The sequence below is a fragment of the Epinephelus lanceolatus genome, chromosome 24 (assembly GCF_041903045.1).
Source record: "Epinephelus lanceolatus isolate andai-2023 chromosome 24, ASM4190304v1, whole genome shotgun sequence".
In the NCBI taxonomy this organism is placed as follows: Eukaryota; Metazoa; Chordata; class Actinopteri; order Perciformes; family Serranidae; genus Epinephelus; species Epinephelus lanceolatus.
Genome location: NC_135757.1, coordinates 12,396,931 through 12,420,405, shown reverse-complemented (window position 1 = coordinate 12,420,405; position 23,475 = coordinate 12,396,931). Strand labels below are relative to the sequence as shown.

General features: G+C 42.0%; 3 protein-coding genes across 4 annotated transcripts in view; 1 reads left to right on the top strand and 2 right to left on the bottom strand.

Annotated features, from left to right (window-relative positions):
- The window catches only part of mgat5 (alpha-1,6-mannosylglycoprotein 6-beta-N-acetylglucosaminyltransferase), an 86,682-nt gene extending 82,972 nt beyond the window's left edge, over positions 1–3,710 (bottom strand). Inside the window, exon 1 of the mRNA XM_033615532.2 lies at positions 3,557–3,710. The gene's annotated coding sequence lies outside the window, so the exon portion shown is untranslated. The remainder of the gene's footprint in view (positions 1–3,556) is intronic.
- Positions 3,711–5,803: 2,093 nt separating this feature from the next.
- clic5a (chloride intracellular channel 5a) lies at positions 5,804–15,580 on the bottom strand. 2 transcript variants are annotated; one of them, XM_078165859.1, is made up of 6 exons: positions 14,972–15,580; positions 10,190–10,299; positions 8,747–8,872; positions 8,554–8,660; positions 8,269–8,450; positions 5,804–8,195 (listed from the first exon to the last, which is right to left on the bottom strand). In XM_078165859.1, exons 1-6 carry the CDS (start codon positions 15,494–15,496, stop codon positions 8,031–8,033), a joined length of 1,215 nt encoding a protein of 404 aa, XP_078021985.1. In that variant the 5' UTR covers positions 15,497–15,580; the 3' UTR covers positions 5,804–8,030. The 2 variants fall into 2 exon arrangements, with proteins under 2 accessions (XP_078021985.1, XP_033471453.1); XM_033615562.2 differs by lacking the exon at positions 14,972–15,580 and adding an exon at positions 12,396–12,649.
- A 1,361-nt stretch (positions 15,581–16,941) lies between these two features.
- On the top strand, positions 16,942–23,442 carry enpp4 (ectonucleotide pyrophosphatase/phosphodiesterase 4). Its single transcript, XM_033615561.2, has 8 exons — positions 16,942–17,089; positions 18,862–19,081; positions 19,336–19,632; positions 19,777–19,881; positions 19,992–20,190; positions 20,276–20,449; positions 20,545–20,814; positions 20,891–23,442. The coding sequence occupies exons 2-8, from the start codon at positions 18,863–18,865 to the stop codon at positions 20,989–20,991; spliced, it is 1,365 nt and encodes a 454-aa protein (XP_033471452.1). The 5' UTR covers positions 16,942–17,089; position 18,862; the 3' UTR covers positions 20,992–23,442.
- Positions 23,443–23,475: the final 33 nt, after the last annotated feature.

The following is a 23,475-nucleotide window of genomic DNA, read 5'->3' as shown; positions in this document are numbered from 1 at the left end:
TCATATACCTGTGTTCGGCTGGCTCAGCTGTTCAGGTACTTCTGGGCAGTCATGACACCAAGAAGAGGATATTATTGGAGCCGACTTCTCCGTCGTCCGGTAAACCGATGGCCGCCGTAATTGACAGGAATACATTACTGTCTGTGTCTGTGACCCCCGTTCAACCCACAATCGGTGGGATTTGCCTTTCGTTTCTGCTGCTGGTTGAAATATGAAGGCTGCTCGCACAGCGTGCTGAATGATTTAAGCCTATTTTGCTCGCTCAAAACTATTTTTAGTCGCAAATGCGAGTGCAGTGAGGGACGGATCGCCACACTGCCGACATTTTATTCCACCCGTCACGGCACGCTGTTTGATCGCGTTATCAAAACACGCCGCTATTATTCGGCCTTGCTTTTAACTTATTCCACCGAATACCGAATGTGTGTTTTTTTGCAATATTCGGCCGAATATATTCGGTTACCGAATATTCGGTGCATCCCTAGTTTCTGTGGAAGTAGCTGCAAGTTTTTGTATTATAACTGAGTCACTCCACTTACAAATTCAACACTCATCACATCGCAATTTGTATGAACACAGTCCTTGTTTGCGACAGAACCAGTAGTTTATGTTGGCATCCAAGTATTACCGGATTCTTTTGGCTCACGTACAAATTTAAAGGGATATGACATTTGCTTTTGCGTAAGAGGTAGAAAACGTACGATTACAAGGATGCACTTTGCCACACCGTACTAATAAATGCTCCTGCTGCTGGGTGACATCATGGACGCTTGGCTGTTTTCACACAGGGAACAATATGACAGCCAGCTTGTAACAAAAAATCTCGAATTACAGTTGAATGATAAGTAAAAATAGGCAAGAAATAGGCATATAAAATATTAACAGAATCTTGGTTTATATTTGATCAGCATTGCCTAGTTTTACAGCTTGATCGGAGCTAAGTCTGAGTTTGTTTTTGTGCTGTCAGGCATATAAAAGTGCGCAAGTATTAGCCCTAGAGCCAGGAAATCCTTTATTTTGCCTATGATTTTCAGTTTCACCTCAAATATTACCTCAGTTTTCTGATTTCTTTATCATCACATGACTGAAAAACATTAATATAAATTAAACTAGCCTACATGAAGCCCAAATCGGACAAAATGCCCAGCTTATGAGCCAACAGTGGTACAGATTTAAATGTCCACACCCTCGTGACTTTTTACAGCAGATCATAGTTCACTTGCCTATGAATGGAATCTTTCAAGAGTCTCTGAGACAAAGACCAGGCATGAAACTGAGGACGTGATAAATGTTTGAGGTTACAGTAAGTTTCCTTTTATGACCTCTTCAGTTTTTCCTGCACTGAATGTGCAAACAGCTTTTCAGTGAGATTTACTGTATGCTCTGCGACCTGCCCGACCAATAAGCATCTCTCTGCAGCTCAGATGTGCAGCACGAATAACCAAGTGCTTTGCAACTGCAGAGCTCCAAACAGTAGACTGACTGTAAAGAAGCAAATGTGTGCTGCGTGATGGGAAAGAGCCTCTTCAGAGTGGACTGCCAAGGTGGAGTGGGGTTTCTGGCTAAAGTGCAACACACATGGCACAATCTTCTCCCAAAGAGCTGATTTTATACATCATTCTGACCTCAAGCGTACTCTGTACAGACCCTGGCATTAAATAACATTGGAAGTCAAATCGCTGTTTGGGAATGCTGACTTTGGAGGTGCAGGCTTTGTGATAAGTAACCAGCCTGACCACACAAGTAAGAGACGAAAGGTGTGTGTGTGTGTGTGTGTGTGTGTGTGTGTGTGTGTGTTCGGAGAACAGGAGCCCTTTAATCACAGAAAGGCCAAGTGTTCCACTTCCCTGCATGGCATCCATCACCACAGCCCAGTTCTCCCTGATCCCTCCATCTTCAATCCCTTCTTCCTCAACCCTCCACTGCCTCTGTTGGCTCTCCACTCCAGCCCACCAACGCTACCCCCAACTCCCCCCCCCCCAAATACACCCTCCAACGATTTCTTGCCAGTGAAGCATGCCACCGAAGCAAAGCTCCTTTTCCTCAGGATTTATAATCCCAAGGGCTCCGGCAAAAAGGTGGCTGAAAGAGCTCTTTATAAAGCCAGGGGCAGTTGGTGGCTCACCTTGGGATGGTCACTACACTCAGCATTAGCTCGAGGATCATATGCAGAGAGACGCATTTCTGCTGGGTCACGTTTAATAAGATAAGATATACTTTACTGTCCCAGCAGGGAAATGTATCCTGTGTTGCTGATCAGCCACCAAAACTGACTCTGACAAGCTTCTTGTTGAAAGTAAACACAATCACATTTGCAGCTTGCATGATAATGACACGAGATACTTCTCCTATAATCATATCAGCATTTCATAACCTGATTACATTTGACTGCTCGTGGTTCACAGTCTGCAGACTACAAATTACTGGACTGCACTGGTGAGCTAAGTGCTTCAGCAATGAGCCACAGTGACCTAACAGGAACCAGAACAGAAAATCAAGCATCTCATTTCACTTCTTCAGCGTTTACGAATCCTGCTGGTCCTTAATAAACAGCTGCAAAACATGAAGATCAGACAAACCCTGGCATGTCATGTAAGGGGAAACAATGGACCCCAAGCTCATTTTAAAACAGGTGTTAAATCGTGCAATGCTGGCCAAAAACACAGGTCCTACCATTGTTCCAGCCAAGCATTTCCAAAGCAGACACAGTGGGCCTACGGGGCATAAATTAACACGATTAACTTCCACAGCCTGTGTCACCAAAACGCAACATCATGTGTGGATGCTGGAAGCAAACATGTCTCCCTTGTTTGCGTCCAACAAGGTGAAATGCCTGGTTGAGACACAACTAAGTGCAGTGAAGAGGACCGTTGTCTGTCACTGACACATTGTGGGTGCAGCTGTAAATGTCACCTGCTGAATATTGTACACATTATAGTGTAATGGGCGCTAAAAATATCAGGTTTATTGCAGACAGTATCTTGGAGCTGCTGCTGTAAAAATGCACCTTAACCAAGGAGAGCAGGGAGCGACTTGGAGTCGGACGTTATTCTTGAACAACCTGTTCGAGACATGTTTCCTATACAATGATGCCACTCGGCCACAGAGACCCTTTGTGTATACAGTCCATGTATTCAGCATCACACTGAGCTACTCTCACTTCTTTCATTAGCTAACGTTAGTTAGCTAAACCGGCCGTGTACTAACAATAGGACCCCCTGCTCGCTGCGGTGTCTAACGTCTGATTCCCTAACTGGCCGTTAGTAACGTTACAAACCGCTAGCGTTGACGTTAGCTACTCAGCTCTTAGCTCACTTTAATGTCGCTAGCCGACTCACAATCAGGCTACCACCGTTTCTGGCTACATTAGCTTTATTTAGAGGCTTGAGACGGCTAGCTGCTTCGCTCGACCACCACACAGTTCACAACAAACACCGCCGCAATGACAAGTCGCCCACTCCCGAGCACACACGGCTGAACACTGCGCCTCTTCTTTCAGCGTTAGTCCCTTAACAGAGAGGCTCCGGAGCCGTTACAGTCACATAAAATGGCTTACCTTTTTAATGTGTCTGCCGGCAGCCCACGGTGATGATATGAGGTGGTAATAAGACTTAAAATCCAGGGGAAACCGCGAGCGGAGACGTCGTTGTGTTGAGCAGACTGGAAGGATTTCAGCTCCAGCGCACGAGCCCTTCTGTCGCTCTGCCCACTTGCAGAAAGCGAGTGACACGTTAGGGACCGTCTGCCTGTTAACGCCCCGCAGAAAAACGTACAGGCCGATATTGAGCAGTGGTGGAAGTACACTTAGTCAAGTGCTGATTTGAGGTACTTGTACTTGAGTATTTACATTTCACTTTATATTTAAGTTCCACTACAGCACAGAGATACATGCTGTACTTTTTACCATTCTACATTTATCTGACAGCGTAACTAGGGCCAGGCAATACATCAATATTATATTGATATCACCTTATATTTTGGGTAATGTGATGTATATATAAAGTGATGTAATTTTCCGAACTTACCAGACTGTCCTTGTTGTTCTGCTTTTTTCATTTACCCACTAACATCTACATTTTGTGAAAGCACCAATGGTTAACTCTTCAATATTTTTGGAATATTGACATCAAAGTTTTTAGTCCAAAGTATTGTTGTATTTGGTTTTCTTCATAGACTTCTTAGCCTTACTGTTAACATTAATGCAAGTACAACTACAGTACTACAATTTGATAATAATTTAAATTAAGCAGCATTTTCAATACAGGGCTTTAACTTATGACATATCTTTTGGTAGTGTTACTTGTCTGGTAGTGTTACCATTTCTTGACACTTCATATTTTAATTTCATTACAATAAAGAGATAGATGTTGTACTTTTTACCATCCTACATTTATCTGACAGGATATGTAAAGAAATAAGATTGAACTACAAATTACCTCCATCTTCACCAGCTACACAGTAAAATACTGCTAACTAGGGCCAGGGCCTGGTTTTAAAGGCTGCTTTACAGTGAAGTGATGTAATTTTCTGAACTCATCAGACTGTCCTTGCTGTTCTATCATTTGCAATTACCCACTTACAGCCACATTACTGATGATTACTTACAAAAATCTCACTGTGTAAATATTTATCCATCCATTTTCGTAACCACTTATCCTCCTGGGAGCCGATCCCAGCTGACATTGGGCGAGGGGGTACCCCCTAGACTATCACAGAGCTGACACATAAAGACAGGCAACCATTCACACTTGAGGACAATTTAGAGTCACCAATTAACCTGCATGTCTTTGGACTGTGGGAGGAAGCTGGAGTACCTTGAGAAAACCCATGCTGACACAGGGAGAACATGCAAACTCTACACAAAATGGGTCCCTCCTGGGATTGAACCAGAAACCCTTTTGCTGTGAGGCAACAGCACTAACCACTACACCACCATGCCACCCTAAATAGATCATTTAATGACATCATGATATGCCACAAGTTGTATTTCATCAAAGTAAAAGGCAGACAAAAAAATCGTAGATAATAGACAAGAGAGACTTGTAAAATAGTTTCAATCTAAATACATTTCACTTTATAAAAACATTATTTTACTGACTTACATACCCAAAGCCTACTTTAATCTTGGATGACTCTATGGTGGTTAAATATTAGCCACAGTGATTCATGTGCAGTCACAATTGCCACATCAAGGTGGTTAAACAGAAGAGGAGGACAAAAAAAGCAGGACGGTCCCTAACTCTATGCTCATGCTATGCCAGACCAGTGAAAGCTTTGTGTTTACTGCCATCTGCTGGTTCTTAGATGACACACGCTCCTCCCTTGACTGGGCAACAGGCCCATTGTGGTGCTGAACACCAGCTCAGTTACTGAATCATTTTGGAAGGCACATTAGGTTGTGCATTTAATAAAGTGCCAGAAAGTAAAGCATTGCTCAATAATTTAGGGGCATGGGTATTTTTGTCTTGTTATGACATGGAAGTGTGTGCATTTTCTTCAGCTCGTTATTAATATGGAAATCAATCTAAAGTTACATGTATCCAATGTTCAGTAAGAAAGGTGAATCTACCACACAGCATGACACACCTAAGATGACTTTGCACGTATTTCCATAAACAAATCAGCAACAACGCATTTTTGCATCTGTGTTTTTCTTGGAACATTTGAACAACATCCCACAGTAACAGCTTGATTTGCAGGCAGAGACACATCCAATATCCATTCTCTCGTGCAGCTATACCACACTCATACATCAACGAGATAGCTTCCGGTGGAAAAAACAACACAACACTCAAACTCAGTCTCTGAGAAAATAGATTTATTATTCAAATAAGCGACATATACACAGTGGATTCATGGTTCTAATCATCAGAAGGAATATGAATATAGTTGAGCTACAATCATTTACAGAAATATTAAGTTTATATTATTATTACACAGCTCCGTGGGGCAGGAGGAGTCCTTTGATGACATCAATAATTCACATTCATATTATATTCAGACATATATAATTTACTGTACAGACATAAAGAGCTGGAGGCGGAGGAGAGCTTGATTCCCACTAAGGCACTCATGATTAAAATTACATGACAACACAACAGCTTGAGTAAACTTGTTTTGTTTGGGTGCTTTTCTCTTTCATCATAAGCTGATTCATTACATTGAAAGTATAATTTTAATCTGAAATAGACTGATAGTGATCATTATGATACATAAACTGTGGTGTAACACTCATTCAGTTGTTGTGTCTGAAAGAGAAGGAGGGAGACACCATATTTCTAAAGTGTACAAGGCTGACACTGCCCCAGTAAAAGACAAAGTACTTTGGCTGAAACACATTCTCAACATTAATTCAACACTGCAATGTAATAGCTAATACAACATATCCACAGAAGACAGAGGACAGGTCATATAATCAAAATCTGCTTTATGGATCCCTCCTATTACATATGTCAATGCACAACATGAAATTATTTGGGTTTGGTAAGCAGATTAACTGTAAGTAGAAATGGGTAGTACTTCAGTAGAGCTAACATCAGCTGTCTGGTGATCTCCAGGTTGACCTTTTGTTAAGCCCCACGACCCTTAGTTACTGTTGCTACGCCTGTCAAGCTCTCTGTACTTGTACAGCATGTTAAAGTAGATAGCAATCACAATCACTGCTCAGGACAGGGGTTTACAGTCAATTGACCTTTCCTAAGTCCCGCCCCTTTTCATTCTGTGCTCCAATGACAGTTGTACAAGCTTGGTACCCTGCAGAACCTCAGTCACCTTTCCTGACGAGGGCTGTAGAATTACAACATCCGTGCCTGTCATGTGATGCCATTGCAACCAAAAAGATTTTTTCCGATAGACTCATGCTGTGGAAGAGACATCTGTAACATGATGGCTAAAATTTCTTAAGCATCCCCAAGCCCCTCGAAATAATTCATTTCACTATTGGGCTTTGATCAGGGGCTGATTTTGGGCTTTGAGTTAGTGCAGCATCTCTATATGGGCCAACGATGCAGAAGCAGAGCGGAAGATCTAGATCATTTTCCACATGGAAGTCAAAATTTTTTGGGCTTTATATGTCACTGAGCGACTCTCAAAGAAATGAACAGGGCCCCACCTCTAACGCTGTATCCAGTTCTCTTCATACATAGGCCACATGGGTCTACATAGTTATGCTAGGCGCTAGGCTCGTCTATGTTGAAAGGAAACCAAGTTTTGAAGACTGGTAAAGATGTGGCTAGGGGTCACATTACATTGGAGTCACCATCCCCACCAACATACTACATTGTACATCTTAGTTAGCCAATGTTAAGCTAATTAGCTAGCTAACGTATAGCTACACCAAGAGGAGCTAGCCTAATTTCAGATCACCAGTGTCAGCCAAATTTGCTTCCTCCTTATTTTCTGTGGTAACCTTAACGAGATTTGGAAAAAGACAAGATAGGTTGGTGGTCGACATATCTGACATGAATTATCTTTAGCCAGACCAAGGCTAACGTTCATTTGTTTATATTATCTTTGTAAGGCTATGTGCCACTCTTAAGAATGGATACCCACACTGCTGTCTGGCTCTTGAAGGTATATTGCCTGACACCAGGAAACTATTTAATACACACTACGTCACCCAGCGAAATGAATCAACATCACCAGGTTTAGGCCTATTTCTGTTAAGCTTGTCCGACCTAGCAACTGCAACTAAGGGGAGGGTGGGATTTTCCATTGGTTTCCATTTAAAATCATGCTATTATTTGGGGCAGTATAATCACCACAGCCAACCATTTCAGCCTCTTCCATTTGTTTATAGTCAGTATTATTACACAGGAATAAGACTTGAGATGCTACACAACAACTTTAGAAAATGATGAATCATTCGTCCTTTCTTTGAGACACATGTCACTGTGCAACACTTAACCACCTTCCAGCACACACGTGTTTAAAATGACTCATCGTTTGTAAATGCTGCATGTTAGAAGTATGATTTAGTAAATTTTCTAAAAGGCGGGAAAGGTACAACAGTGACTGTGGTAGTGATGCGTTCACTTTCCCAACCTCTTAGCAACGTCCTTATAGGCCAGCTCGATTTCGATATCAGCTGCGCACGTGTTGGTGAACTCATCTCGGCTGTAGGCGTTGCCAAGGTAACGCCACACCCCTCTGAATTCAGATGGGATGTCATAGTTCCGGTATTTCTTCGCAACCACCTGCAGAAAAAAAGTCATTGTAATAGTGTGAAGACAAAATCAGATTAATCAAAATAAATCCAACCAATGTTACCTTGACGACATGAAGTTTGGGCAGAAGGTTGCAGTCAGCCAGCGTCAGCTCATCTCCATCCAGATATTTGCGTTTGGATTCTCCCTCGCCACTGTGGCGTCCAGTCTGGACGTCATCAGGTAGTGGGCTCAACAGATACTTATCCAGCTTAGCCAGGGACTTGTCTAGACTCTTCTCTAGTGCTGCGACACACATAAAACACAATCCAGGCCACAACGTCATCAAAACTGATAAACCAGGTATATGGACTACAATGGTTATGCTTACTGGATACAGCGTGTTTACCTCGATGTTTATCCGGTCTTGTGTTTTTGACATAAGCGGAGAACTTGGCAAATATGTCATTTCCTGCTGTGTTTGACTCATGATTCTTTGCTGCAAGTTTGGGATACCTAAGAAACAGGAACATGGTGTTAAATAGGATGTTTCTCACCCTATTTCCTTTTCCTGCGTGTGTGTTTCTGTGTGTGAGGCCTACTTTGGTGGAGCCAGCATCTCCTCCAGATACTCCTCTACTTTGTTGACATCAGTGAGAACCTCCCCCTGGAAGGTGAGGAAGGGCGGGTGCGTCCCTGGGGCCAGGTTGTGAAGGTCAGCCGGTTTCCTGATCAGAGTGGAATCACTTTATAACCTCTATTATAAATGTGTAATAAAATACTGTTTCAATGTTACAGTTATAGTGAACAAATGCTCCTTTTTGTCTTTTCAGCCATGTTGGCTGTTGCTACTAACACTGACTACCTCAGGCCTCATTTCCCTGCAAAAAACTACTTTTTTAAGTGAAGCGTTTTTAAATGTGACCCTTTGAGACTTTGTTCATTACCTCCATATATTTCTCAATGCGGCACTTGGAGCCAGAGCATAATTAAATGCACATCTTAAAGCTGCTCTTAAGCTATTTGTTAGTTGTTTAATAAAACACTGAGGTTTTGGGTGTTGTATGTACGTCCATGCAAAACTTTAAAGGAGCTCTATTTGATATTCAGAGCGTATCTATGATTCAGAGGTTGTCTGCACACGGCTCTCAACATGGAGGTGGCTGAGCCCACGGCTGGCAGCTAACGGCGCTAACAGTGTGTACAATGCTAACAACGGCAACAGTGCTGACAGAGCTAACTGTCAGTATGTTTACATGCAGCTTGAGAAAATTGAATTACTGGCTTAGTCCAACTGAAACCGGACTTTTAAATGTACGTAAACAGTTTAGTCCGAATGAAACTGGACTATCCGTAGCTATACTAACACACCTAGATAATTTGATTGAAAATCAAACTATTGCTGCATGTATCCACTTAGTCCGACTGGAGTCGGACTTGGCGTTCTGCACACGCACCACTTTTTCTTTCGCGGGCTTTCAGCCAGAAGAAGAAAGAGATGACGTAGCAGCAGTGCAGTAACTCCCTGAAAAACAAACACCATGGCGACCGAGACGCTGAAGACGCACTTCTGGACGGAAGAGGAAACTACATTCATGCTCAGACAGCTAAAGGAGCTAAACATTTTAAAGTTTATGGATGGTCGGAAAATGCGAAACGCGGATTTATTTAAAAAAGTTTCTGAACAAGAACCAGAACTAGTTCAATACTCACTATATTAAAAAGGACACAGCGCTGCCTATCAAGGCAGAGTCAGATGAATTTGGTCAGAAATTCGATTTTCTCTTCTGCGTGTACACTCAGACAAGACGAGAAGTCCGACTTGACTGATTAGCCAAGCTATGAGCTTAGTCGTACTGAGTGTCAGGTGGGGAACCAGAGGGTGGGCATTGTCATCTCATGATATATAATAATAACATATATATATAATCATATAATAATGAAATAGGAATAGTGTTTGTTGGTTTCAGCTGAAAATACTGGGAGTGATTTTCTTTCATCCCTATGATAAAGATAAAAAACATATGATATAATATTATTATTACCTCTTGAGGTCAACAGTGGTGACATTGAAGACTACGCCTTTCAGCCAGAGGATCATAAAGAGGCGCTGAGAGAAGGGACAGTTTCCGATGCTCTCCCCATCACTCCCAGCCTGTACACACACACACACACACACACACACACACACATGATAAGACACTAATACTGCAACAGAAATGGAGACACACAAAAACATTTTCCATAGCCTAATAAATGCATACACTCTTGTCAGTGCAACACACAAACACAACGCACACACTCCAGACAAATGACAGAACTCAATCAATTCATCAAGTCACACACATTGCACACACACACAAAAAAATCAGTACCTCTTAGTTAGGAGTAATGGGTTTGTTGTTGGTCTGTGTGTACATATGCACATTTATAACTGGCTTATGATGCAATACAGTAGCATGAATATGTGTGTATACGTGCTTGAGTGTGCGTGTTTGTGTGTGCGTGCATAGCTGCAACAGGACACTGTAACAAGACACCGAGTCCAACATGAATAATCCACGCTGCTTCCATTAGTCGCCTCACTGCCTGCTGCTTGGACATGTGGTTCCTACTGTACAATACAGCAGCAGTGTATCAGCTATGGAAATCATACAACCCACTGTTGCCAATCCAAGAGGCACACAATGTCAGAGAACTTAAAACATGAGCATGGTCTACTATTTCACATAGCCATTGCTGTCCATTCATTTCAGTACAATATGAAAGTTAGTTGGCAAAGTCTAGTATCCAGTTCTCACAATAGAGTGCTGCAGGAATGATGTTTATTTGTAGGCCAGCAGGGACGTTAACATCGCTCTGGTTCCCTTGACCAAAATCCTGTGGTATTTTTCCACTGAAGTTTGAATTATTGTAGAAAATGAGGTCTGTGGCAAATTTTTGTTCAGCAAGATCTTTACAAATGAGCACAACTTTTATGATTCTTTAAGTGTAAAAGCAATCACCACAAGTAAAAAGCTAATGTTAGGTTATAAATGAACTACACTACTGTCACATGATTTCATCATCACCACCACGACAAGGCTGTGAAGCTGTGTTGTGGTGGTGATGATGTTCTGTAGTCTCATTTAGCCACTTGTTAGCAACCGCCTTTTTTAGGACAAGAGAGTTCAGAATTCACAAGTGGGATATTTATTGTAAGATTTTATGGTGTAGAACAAAAGTGAAAGTCTCATGGGTGTTAACCACTGACCTTATTTCAGGCATCTAACCAAAATCCCATTCAAAACATCCGTTGACTTCAAGAAGAGGGAACTGGGAACTCATTTCCTGGAATTAGGACTCATTCCTGCATCACTCTATATCCAGTGTTCAGCCAAAACAGAAACACAAATTGCTAATTTTTTACACTTTGGGTTTTTTTTTGCACAGATTAGACCAATAAGATCTATCTTGTAATTTAGTTAGCTTAAGATGTGATAGAAGTGAAGGAGTATGCTAAGCTAAGCTAACAAGCTGACTGTGGCTTTGTATTTAGCACACAGGTATGAGTGTGCTATCAATTACCTCATCTAACTCTCTGCAAAAAAAAATCTAATTTTTCAGCATGATGTAGGCTGGTATGCTATTAAACATTTTAAAAGTCTTGTTTGTTCACTACCAGTACATTGGCAATCTGCCCTACAAGTTTAAGGTTAAACATGTAAATAAGTATACATACAGTAGTATTAACTGGCTTTATTCAGTAAATGACTATAAGAGAGCAATATGTTGCACTGTATTCGTCAGCAAACAAAAGGGACGTGCTAAAACCTGTGGCTAAATGCACATAGTCATACCTTCACATACATACCAACACATACTGTATCATAACTTCAGACCATTTAAAACTGCTGCTCTCACACTGAAAGGACCCCAGTAATAATTCATTGGGGGAGAGAAAGAGAGAGATTGTCCATGCACGTGGGTGTCAGGTTAACACATGGAAAAATCAGCACACAACAACATGGCATGCACACGCTTAAAGGAGCCACCTCCCAACACACGCACACTTTATAGATTATAGTGTGCATATGCAGCTTATTTTTTACTTGACTTATTAAAAAAACACAACTACTAAAGGCAGGTAGGAGGGAAAGTTTGTCCAGAATTGTAATTTATAAGTGAGAAGAAAACTGATCTAGTGTCAGTTTGTGATGTGCACAAACTGAGCCAATACTGACACACACACACACACACAAAACTCCCCACCTTGACAAATAGCTCAATATCAGGGTCCTTGTCCTCCTCGGCTGCAGTATCCGTCATGGTCAAGTAAAACACACTTTGCTTGTGTGTTTGTTTTCCACAAGTGTGTAAGTGTGTTTCTGTGTGTGTGTGTGTCAGTTGTGTCAGTTTACAGCAGATTCTACTCCAGGTCCATGCGGTGAAGTCCGCTTGGTCCCATAGCAGCTCCTGTCAGTGTCAACCGAGGACGAGTGCCAGAGGGTGTGCGTGTGTGTGTGAGAGGTTCAATTTGTACCCGAGGCCTCAGCAGTGGGGCGTGACAGTGTCGGGCAAAAATAGCCCCCTTGTGTGGGGTGGGGTTGTCACTGAAAGCATTAATGTAGTGACGGGGGGGAAAGGGCAGAGCAAGTCACCCAAGGGTGCCCTGCCCCTCCCGCCTCTTACAGCTCTGATTGACAGTACAACCAGCTGACTTTGAATCATCGAGAGTCATCGTCTCCTTCTTACACTCATCAGCACCCATGGGCCCCGTGCTGGGAATGCTCAGCCTGCGATGAATGTGTGATGAATGAATGTATCTTACTACCAGGTATTGCCGTATCAGATATATTTCTTCTGATCCCAAACAAATATTAAAAACTCATTAATGAGCCACATGGTTGCACTTGCTGACATGTAACTTCATTGCGGGGAACCTGGGCATTGTAGTTTATTTTGAGTTGATCCCACAAGCACCAGATGCTGTAAATACTCCCTAGAGCACCAAATGTGTTTTAATCCGCAGCTGAAAATAGTCCCCAGCAAATGCACCACTTCCTCCTAACTGGTTAACGTTTGCTAGAATAATTCATAAAATAATGAATAAGTAATGTCAGTACCACTTTCTAATAAAGCCATAAAGTCATAATTATTGACTTTATGATAGTTAATACATAACTGACAAATGCTTTTTAGAACCCAGCTGGCATTTGATGTCAGTATGACATAAAAAAGACGTGGACGCATATGTTGGACAGATGTTAAATTTTGTTCAGAATGAAAATCACGCTGACAAGAGATTAAATGTCTCACAACGTTAGAATTTCACATGTGGACGATAACATTATGAGGTTTTGCAGATGATGGGCTGGCTTACGACTTATGACGTCGGCATGAGATGTTTGGAAGACACTGGATTTTGGTCACTCAAGAAAACAATTTAAAACCAAGAAATTGTCAACATTCTGTCGTCAGTTTTCAATGTCAAATTAACATTGACGCTAAATTCTGGGCACTCAACGTTATGACCAAATATTAACAATGTTGGTGGCTAGCTGGAAAACTATCCATAAGAATAACTTTTGGGTCGCCAGGTTGGGGAAAATCTCCCTTAAGCAACACAACTGCTGTGTCTTTTTAGCTAGCTCTTTAATTCGTCAGGAAGACCCCTCAATTAATTTTTTTTTTCTCAGATTCTATTTAGCCCACTGTGACATTTAATCACCTCATAAATGTTGACGAATCATTAATGAAAGGTTGCCAGTCCAGTGAGTCAGTGGTTGTAAATGTTAAGATTAAGAAAAAGTACATGGACATATACTCATTTCTGTCGTTACAGTGTGTACGGCAAAGAGTCTAATGAGATAAAGCAACTTTTAATTAGCTAGATTTGTCTTTACAGGCCACCAAGTAATTAAGCTCGGCTCCGATTCAAACACTTTGCGATCACTTCGGGAAAACATTTGAGTCAGTCAGCATTAAAATAGTTTGGAGCCCTGACTGGGCTTTGTACCACCAATAGTAGACCTCAGTCGCGCTCATTCTACTGCAATAACCTTGGGGTTATATTGCTATCATTTATGCAGCTATGGTGTCAAAGTGTCAGATTTATGATCGCTGTATTCTCTGGACTTTAGTGTGGAACGTGCAGATTGTGTAATAAATTCAGTTAGTGCGTGTGTTTGGGTGTGGAAGTACAATGTTCAGCATAGATAGATAGATAGATAGATAGATAGATAGATAGATAGATAGAGCCCTCTTAATGTAATACACACACACACGCACGTGAATTCACATGGCTGTGCGACAGGAACCATCCCCAACTATCCCAGCACTGAGTCAGAACATTCTTGTCAGTTCAACTTAAGTTATATTTAGAACCAGAGTAACACACACATGCACACACTCAAGCTCTCTCTCTCTCTCTCTCACACACACACACATACACACACACACACACACACACACTGAAATGACTAAACATCATGACCTATAAATACAAACAGCACATGGAGGTAGACAGACCCAAACAATGGCACATCAAGTCCAACAAAGTCAAACTCTGGTTGTGCCACAGTCACATTCCACTTCCACGCACCCACACACCCACACATTAAGATACTGACCTTGCCCCTCTTGTTCATAAGCAACTGATATGAATGAGATTATGACTGAGATTTATGAGGCCTACAATTTGGTTCAAAGGAGGATTGTTAGTCTGAGCGTGCAAGCTGCACGTCTTTGTGTGCGCAACACGTGCACACAAGCATACTATGAAATGTCACAGAGATAAAGCTGAACTCAGTTTGGAATCACCGATATTCAACCCACTCCTCCCGTACCTTTACATAAAGTTGGATTTGAGGCCCATCCTTGTCAGGCTCTGGCTTCTTCTCAGGTTCCTCCTTCTCAGAGGCTGATGAAGATGATGATGATGAAGATGAGGATCTGCGTGATGAGTCCCTCCTTTCCGGCTCCGGCTCTGGTGACCCCATCTCCCAGTTCAGCTCTTTGCTTTCCTCCTCCTCTATCTTCTCTTCCTCTTTTTCCTCTTCTTCTTTCTCCTCCTCCCTATTCCAGTCCTCCGATTCCTCTTCTTTTTTATCTTCAGCATGTGAGGAAGATGAGGACGCTGAGGAAGATGAGGAGGATGAGGAAGAGGAGGAACTGCCTCGCCTCTCTTCAGTGGGAGGGCGAGGTGGTGGGAGAGAAGGGGGAGCCGGTATTTGTTCTACAGCCCGTCCAGTGTTCTCATACTCTGCTGTCAGGTCAGAGGGCTGCTCGTATGGCGCTTCATAGGTCAGGTCGTACATACCTGACGACTGGTTCTCATAGGTTGACTCGGGGTTCTCGTACAGGGGATCCATTGTGGCTGAAGAGGTCAGAGGACGTCCTGAGATGGTGGAGCGTGGCAAGGTGCACAGCAGAGTGACTGTGATGCCAACAGTGCCTACCTTATCAAAAAGCACCCCAGGACTTTGGACAGGGAAGGCAGAGAGGTAATGCCAAGAGAGGACAGAGGTGATCCTTAAAGGAGAATACAGCTTCAATAGACATGACATATTATTCTTTTAAATGACCATCTTCAGTTGTTTTTCATCAAGATTGCATGCACTGCGTTGCAAACTCACTTTTGCTGCCTTTAATATCCCCCCACACACATGTGAGCAGGGACAGCTCTGAAAACATTATGTTGCATTCTTAGTAGTTTCAACAGCTGCAATTTTAGATTAGGGGACAAAAAATGGGCGGATTAGCTATGTGCAAAATCAAAAGGACTTATTGTGTTTGCCTGCCTGACAAATACTATGCAATATTGTGCTGCCATGTAATGCTGAGGGGTATTGTGTAGCAGCTGGTCATGCACTTCTAATTTAGACTCATTGACCACAATATCTTATTATTCATGGATGCATTACTGAAAGGCCCTGCCGGACACAGGCATAGGGGCCCAAGGTTTCAGAGGTTCTCCTTAGAAATTGAAAATGACCACACAAAAAGACCACAAAGAGATACAATGGAACTGCAGAAAGATATAAATAACTGCAAAAAGGGGAGAAACAACCAAAGGGAGACACAAAATGACCAGAAAAGACACAAAATTACCTCTAAAGATGCAAAATTACCTCAAAGACACACAAATCAGCCATAAAGAGACACAAAATGATTTTAAAGAGACACAAAACAACCACAAAAATACATAACACCACAAAACAAAACCAACAGAAAAGGAGAAGGGAAAAATCTACCACAAAATCAGACTGTCTTGCTCTGCCAATGTTTCATCTAGAGGTGTTTTTAAGTGATTTTTTCCTAGACTGGGGGTTAAATACGTGGAAATTCTACCCTTAATTCAACTTACTTTACACCTAAATAGTTACTTTTATTACAAAAGTACAACAGCTCTTAGAATTTTGCATTAAAAACATGGTACAATGAATATAAAAACTTGTGCAAGTCTACGCATTGTAGATCAGGCAAATTACGTCTGTATTTCCCGCCCCCCGACTCTTAACTGACTCCTGATTGGCTGCTTGCACTGCCAATTCAGTTAAAGTGTTCGTCGACCGTTACATCAAAGTGGCAATGACTAAAGCGGAAGTAAGCGGTTTATATGTCAAAGTAAGAGCTATACTTTTCTGAAACTTATCTATGAGATAATGTGTGTGTGACAATGGGTTTGTATTCATTATAAACTACTAGTTGAATTGTGATGTATATAGAAAATGAAACAAAAATATGTTATTTTATTTTACGGCCGGCGGTGTTTCAAAGAGGAATTTATTTTGAAAGGCGTTGCCGGCGTTTCATGGAGCTAATCTTAGCTAGCTCGACAACCTTCAACCGTTTGTGTATTTTGAGGAAGTCCGGTGATGCTGCTGCTACGAAAATAGACCGGGGGTGAAAGTTATTTAACGACACTGTACCTGGAGGACAACAGCCTGTCAGCCCCGTAACAGGTAACTGTAATAAACAGACTGCTAGCATTATGTGAACGCTGTAACATTAGCAAGCTAACATGCTATGCAGACGGCTAACGAGCTCCTCTGCTGAATGTGAAAATAAAATTCATTTTTATTGCGCGCTGTGTATCACCTATTCTTCGTTTGACTTCTGAATACGGGTAATTAATTATTAATGTAATTATTGGTGACATTTCTTATGCATTTTTCGTCAAGAGCGGGGACTTCCTGGTTGTGGTTTTTATTTGAGCTGGCTGTTAGAAGCATGTTTGATATATAACGTTAAATATTTAACAGGAAGTCAGCGACGTCACTGCATCATTTGCATAATGTTAAATTAACGTAATATAGCGACTGACAGTTTGCACCATTTCATTTCAGGCTCTTAAAGTCTTGAATGAATGAATGTGATGAAATAGACAGAGAAGGAGGAAGACTGATTCAGTGTCAACGTCCTCCAGTTATATCCAAGATGTGTTCGTTGTAATCAATCTAATTTCTTTACAGAAATTCAGTTTCATGCATCTTTGAGATCACAGCTTCCAGGGATGACCTCACTCCCTCAGTTCAGAAAGTGAATAAGAAATTAGATTAGTAGGAGCATGTGGAAAAGGAAGACAGTGATGAGAGAATTATATTACAGGCCAAACTGTGGGGGTGTGTCCTGCATGTCATGTTTCATTTTCACTATTACTTTCACTGTTTTCCATGTTATTAAAATACAGGTTTTAGTGGTATCTATGTTATTTCTAATTGTGATGGATGTTCTTGCTCGGTGGAAATTCCCTGAGATTTCCACCAGCTTCAAGCTGCCTGTTGTAGCTGACCTTTGAGTGAAAGATCAAGTGTTGCAGGCAACGGAAACTCACAACAACTCACAAAACATAAAACACTGTTGAAAAGTAAAAGTAGATACCTTTCCACACATTGGAGATTGTGACAGAAATCACTATGAGCATCTGTTATAACCTGTGTCTCAACTACTTGGCTATCAGTTGACCAACTTTTTGCCTTTGTCCGAACAGAAACTTAAAGTACCCCACTATATACAAACTCAAAAAACCCTCTCCCATGTCAGACGTTAAAGCAAGTCGATTTGACTCGTGCTTACAATCAGGAAATGAACCTATAGCTCATACATCTAGACTAGTAGGTTAGGTATCATTTTTATATTTCCTGGTAGTAGAGCATGAAGTTACCGCTGCAAGTTTCACTTCCTGCACAATAAAAGTGAAAAGCCAAAGTATATTTCTGTCATAAAGAGTATCACATTCTCTCGTGTGCTTCTGTATGCAAGAATGATAATTGGCGTCATGATTATTCTCAGTTCCTTTTCCTTTTTGTAGCTTTACACTGAAAGCTTGACTGATTTTGCCAAGTGGTTTTTAAGTCTCGAGAAGACAGTTAAGCAATGTGAAATTGAAACAGCATTTACCACAGTTTGGGTTAGCCATCTCTCTCGCAAGGGCTGAATCATTTACAGAGCTTTACTGTGTTTTGTCTCTTCAGAATTTAGCAGTGTGGCTTTAGGGGTGGCTGTGTTGGTCTGCTGCTTGATTGGTCACTCTACCACAGGATGAATTAGTTTGGCGATACCAGTTGTACTAATTTTTAGTGCTAATAGGTTAATGCTAACATGCTAATTCACTGAACTAAGATAAACATAAAACCGGTTAAACATCAGCATGACTGTAGGCTCTTGTCTTGTTGAAATATACCATCTCTTGTCACTTTCCTGCAAATAACAGTTTTCTGTCACATCTTTTCAGCATGTTACTAAAAATACTGCTGGGCTTCCTGTGTGGCGTCAGAGCTTTGGCTCTGGAGGGTCCTCCACCTCTGCTGCTAGTGTCATTCGACGGTTTCCGAGCAGACTACTTGCAGAGGTTCCCCATGCCGAACCTGAAGCTCCTGTACAGCGAAGGGGTCCTGGTGGAGCAGCTCACCAACGTCTTCGTCACCAAGACGTTTCCCAACCACTACAGCCTGGTAACCCTGCTGCCTGTGTTGTGTATGATGACTTATCAGATAGCAGCATGTGATGTTTGTCCGAAAACACTTCCTTCCAGTTTATCTAATGATGTAATCAGATCTTGATGTACTTGCAGACGAACCAATCATGTCTAAAAAGATAGAAGATAATGGAAGATGGTAGAATAAACTCAAATGCACAATATAGTAGTTTTAAAATGAATTATAACAATCGCAACAACACAGCAATTGTCACTGGTTTTCCTCTCCAGGTGACGGGGCTGTACGCGGAGTCTCACGGCATCCTGGCCAATAGCATGTATGACCCGGTCACCAACAAGAGATTCATAGTTGGCAAGAACAGCAGCGATCCTGTATGGTGGAGTGAGGCACAGCCCCTCTGGGTTACAGCACTGGACTCTGGCTACAAGACAGCGGCCATGATGTGGCCTGGCTCTGACGTGCCCATCGGCAACCGCACGCCGTCATATTTCCTTCACTACGACCCTCATGTGACATTCCAGCAGCGACTAGAAAATGTGACAAACTGGATTTTGGGGGATGGAAAGGTAGAAAAGTTAGTGTATTCTTTCTAAGGTTTCCACTCCCATGATGCTCTATCACTGCACTAACTACTTGTTAATGGCAGTTTAAGGCTGGAAGGGTTGGTAGCCATCGTCTAACAGCCTGTACTGTGCGTCCCGTTTCCCCAGGAGCAAGGCGTGAAGTTTGCAGCTCTCTACTGGGAGGAGCCAGACCACTCAGGTCACATGTTCGGACCTGACAACGACACTGCCATGAGCAAAGTGCTGAAGGAGGTACAGTACTTTGGTTATTGCCTAAATCACAGAGAGACACTCTTGATCCACCCTGGCTCCATATTTCCTTGATAGAAACAGTCACTGATGACCGTGTTGTATGCACTCAGGTCGATGACAACGTTGGACTGCTGATTTCAGAACTGAAGCGGATGGGCCTCTGGGGTCGCGTCAACATCGTGGTAACCAGTGACCATGGCATGGCTCAGTGCTCGGCCGACCGCCTCATACTGCTGGACGACTGCCTCCACCCCGACAACTACACACTGGTGGACCGCACACCTGTCGCAGCCTTAATCCCACATAAAGGTGGTACAATAACTCCAAAATGGCTTCCCCTTTCTCTCATGGTGTTTCTCACACAAATGCCTTTTTGTGTGCATGTACTTTGCAGATCCAGCGGCCATCTTCACCCTGCTCAAGAACTGCCACCCCAATCTGACAGCATATTTAAAATCGGACATCCCTGATAGGCTGCACTACCGGAACAATAAACGCGTCCAGCCAATTATACTGATTGCTGACGAGGGCTGGACCATTGTGCAGGGAGAAAAAAAGCTGCCAAGATGTACGTCTCTTATTTGTTACACAGTGATACCCAGACATTTGCTCAACTACTAGGCCATCTGTAATATCATTCACCACTTTTCTTCCCTCCCTCAGTGGGTGATCATGGCTATGACAACTCCCTACCCAGCATGCACCCCTTCATGGCAGCGTCGGGGCCCAGCTTCCGTCAGGGTTATCGAATCAGCAGCTTACAGAGCGTGGATATTTACCCGCTCATGTGCCATCTGCTGTCGGTGCCCCCGCGGCCCAACAACGGCACCCTGGCCCAGGCTCGGTGCCTGCTGACTGGTGCGACCTGCTGGAATGTCCCTCTGGTGATCGTCCTGGTGGTGGGCGTCCTACTGGTGCTCACTACAATCACTGGTAAGTCCCTAACATGGCAGTTGAATATACTGTATGTCAACTAATCAGCAAACTAACAGGACCTGTTTCTCTTTAGTTCTGTTCAGGTTTCTGGGCTGCCGCCGCCCATCTGGCCCCCGACCCTTCCAGAGACTGCAGCTTGACGACCACGATGATGACGACCCCCTGTTGGAGTAAACCAGTCCAAACCAGTCAGTCCACACTTTCCTGTGTCACCTGTTTGTGCTCCAATAGGTACTTGACATATTGCACTTTACTCACTGAGGCCACGTCCTTACCATTCACCCTGGCATGTGTGTGCAGTTGTTTTAAAAACCCTCCAGTCCCACTGACACCTTCTGTAGGGTTGTACACTGGTGTAAAAACACCCATAGGGAATAGTGAATACTGTCGACTCTCCATGATGTTGCTGTTTTTAAAAATCCTGTTACCATTGACTTGAACATGTGATGAAAAGCCAGTGATGATTTCATGTGGGATATAAGTTGTTTTTAGGAAATATTGAAGACTTTACTAGGTGAAAGGATGAACATTGAGATTAATATTTTTATTCTGGGACAAAAAAATAGACTTTTGTCTGACTACTGATTTATTTTATATTTTTCTGTAGGAAGAGGGTTCAAAGAAAATTTAATTTTGTAGTGTACATTTGATTTTTTTTTTTTAATGTATGTGTAGTGTCACATTTTGTCAGCAGAGGGAGCCTGTAGCTCATTTAAGATTTGTATCTCACTGAGATCCTGTGGTGTCTTGAAGGGGAAAGCACAAAAGCTTTTTGGTTTGAATTCTTTTGATTGTCTTTCTGTGTGTGCTGTTACCAATTTGGTTTATTTGTTACACTGATGCCTGAGTCTGAAGTCATCTGAGTAATGCTGACATCTGAAATGATGCATTTTTACCATTTAATTTTAGAGTAATAGGCAAAACAACTGTAAATGATACAGTTAAGTGAATTGGAAGAGGGAGATTTCTATGCAAGTCATTCAGTAAGTGTAGGTGTATCAGGTATCCATTCTTTACTCACACTAAATGAAACCAAAGACTGTTTTAAGATGCACAACAGATGCTCCAATGAGATATTCCAGATACATTTTTTGAGAAAGGGAATTGTCCTGGGTCCTCTAGATTTTAAAAACAGTACAAAATTACATTCAAGTACATGTTCATATTTATCTGATGCTTACTGATGCCTTGTTTCTGACAATCACCAAGTCTATTCAAAAGGCCAAAACTACTACAAAGTGTTGTGTGTATCAAAGACTTATCTATCCTTTTCTCTGTGCTATAGAGGTCTGTAGTCCAAACACACACCAGGGAGGAACACTGTTGCACTGGTTGATATTTTACTGTGTTATTACTGTAGTATATTATGACTCAATCCACCATACGCCGTCCTGCTGCTATAAATACTCACCAAACACCAGATGTGTTTTCATCCACCGCTGAAAGTCCACTATTTCCTACTTTTAGAGTTTGCTAAAATAGTGTGTCCAGGTATTTCAGGATTTTTTTTAGTGTCTTTTAAAAATGAGAGCAGCCCGTGTTTGAGATTTAAATACAGAGAGGGAACCAATGGTCTCAAGGCCGAGTGCTGAGTGCCACCAAGGTATTCTTTACAGTTGTTGGACGGTGACCTGTCCTCCCTACGCTGCATTTTTATGCACACTGCAAGCTACTGTAAGCCTATTATTGTAGGGGCGCTACATTTGTGGTTATGGAAAAGCTGATACTTTAGCGAGCACATGAAGCTAACTGCCAGCACCTACCTGTCCAACAGGAAACAGGCCAACTCTGTGTTGCTCTTTATCCCCAAATGAAAGCCAAGTCCAGATTCAGTTTTGGGATAAGATGTCAAGCGAACTCTTGGATGTGTCAAGGTTCCCAAACCTGGAAAAGTCATGGAATTCCACAATCACATTTTCCACACCTGGAAAAGTCATGTCATTAGTTAAAATTATTCAAAGTTTTGAAAAGTCATGGAATTTTGTCGTGTATAATGAAAGTGTGACAATATTCTTCCATGGAAAACCGTCCATGTAGTGTAAAATTAACGGGAGATTAACTTTGTGTCGCCGTCAGCATCATGTAGAGTATTTCCTTGCGTGGGAACCCTGATGTGTGCTGCTACTTCCTGGTTGCTACATGCAGAATGTTTGCAGATAAATACACCAACACACATTCTAGTAGGTCATAAGATGATTTAGAGGGATTGCTTTTGTATAAGTCTACATTTTTTTGAGGAAAATCCTGCATATTAACAAAACTGTAGCATAATGACAGCCACATCTTTTAATGCAGTGCTGCTCCCATGCTTCCAACCACGTATCAAGGGATATGTACATAGTGTTCATGCATCTATTCATGTGTCTGCGTGTAAGTATGCCTTATGCTGCTGAAACAAGTGAAGAACAATTCCACATAAAAACATATCATCATATTTATGTCATCTGTGATCTTTAAATGCTTCATGTAAGCTGCATCTTTGCACTCTCTGTGTGTCGATCCATAAAGTTACTGTTTTTAGTTTTATGGTTTTAAAAACTATAAAGTATGCAAATCCTGGCCTGTCGAGAGATTCCCGTTGTTTGATGATGTTTTCAATATGAATAAAGTTGATTGAAAATCAGACTTTTGGTGTTGTGTTTCAAAGGAAAAAAAACC

Coding starts and splice junctions, on each gene's coding strand:
- enpp4 (XM_033615561.2), top strand. CDS start 18,863: ATGTTACTAAAAATACTGCTGGGCTTCCTGTGTGGCGTCAGAGCTTTG. Junction 19,633..19,776: donor GGATTTTGGGGGATGGAAAG/GTAGAAAAGTTA, acceptor CCGTTTCCCCAG/GAGCAAGGCGTGAAGTTTGC. Junction 20,815..20,890: donor GGTGCTCACTACAATCACTG/GTAAGTCCCTAA, acceptor GTTTCTCTTTAG/TTCTGTTCAGGTTTCTGGGC.
- clic5a (XM_078165859.1), bottom strand. CDS start 15,496: ATGGATCCCCTGTACGAGAACCCCGAGTCAACCTATGAGAACCAGTCG. Junction 8,873..10,189: donor ACCACTGTTGACCTCAAGAG/GTAATAATAATA, acceptor CACTCTGATCAG/GAAACCGGCTGACCTTCACA. Junction 8,661..8,746: donor GAGATGCTGGCTCCACCAAA/GTAGGCCTCACA, acceptor CCTGTTTCTTAG/GTATCCCAAACTTGCAGCAA.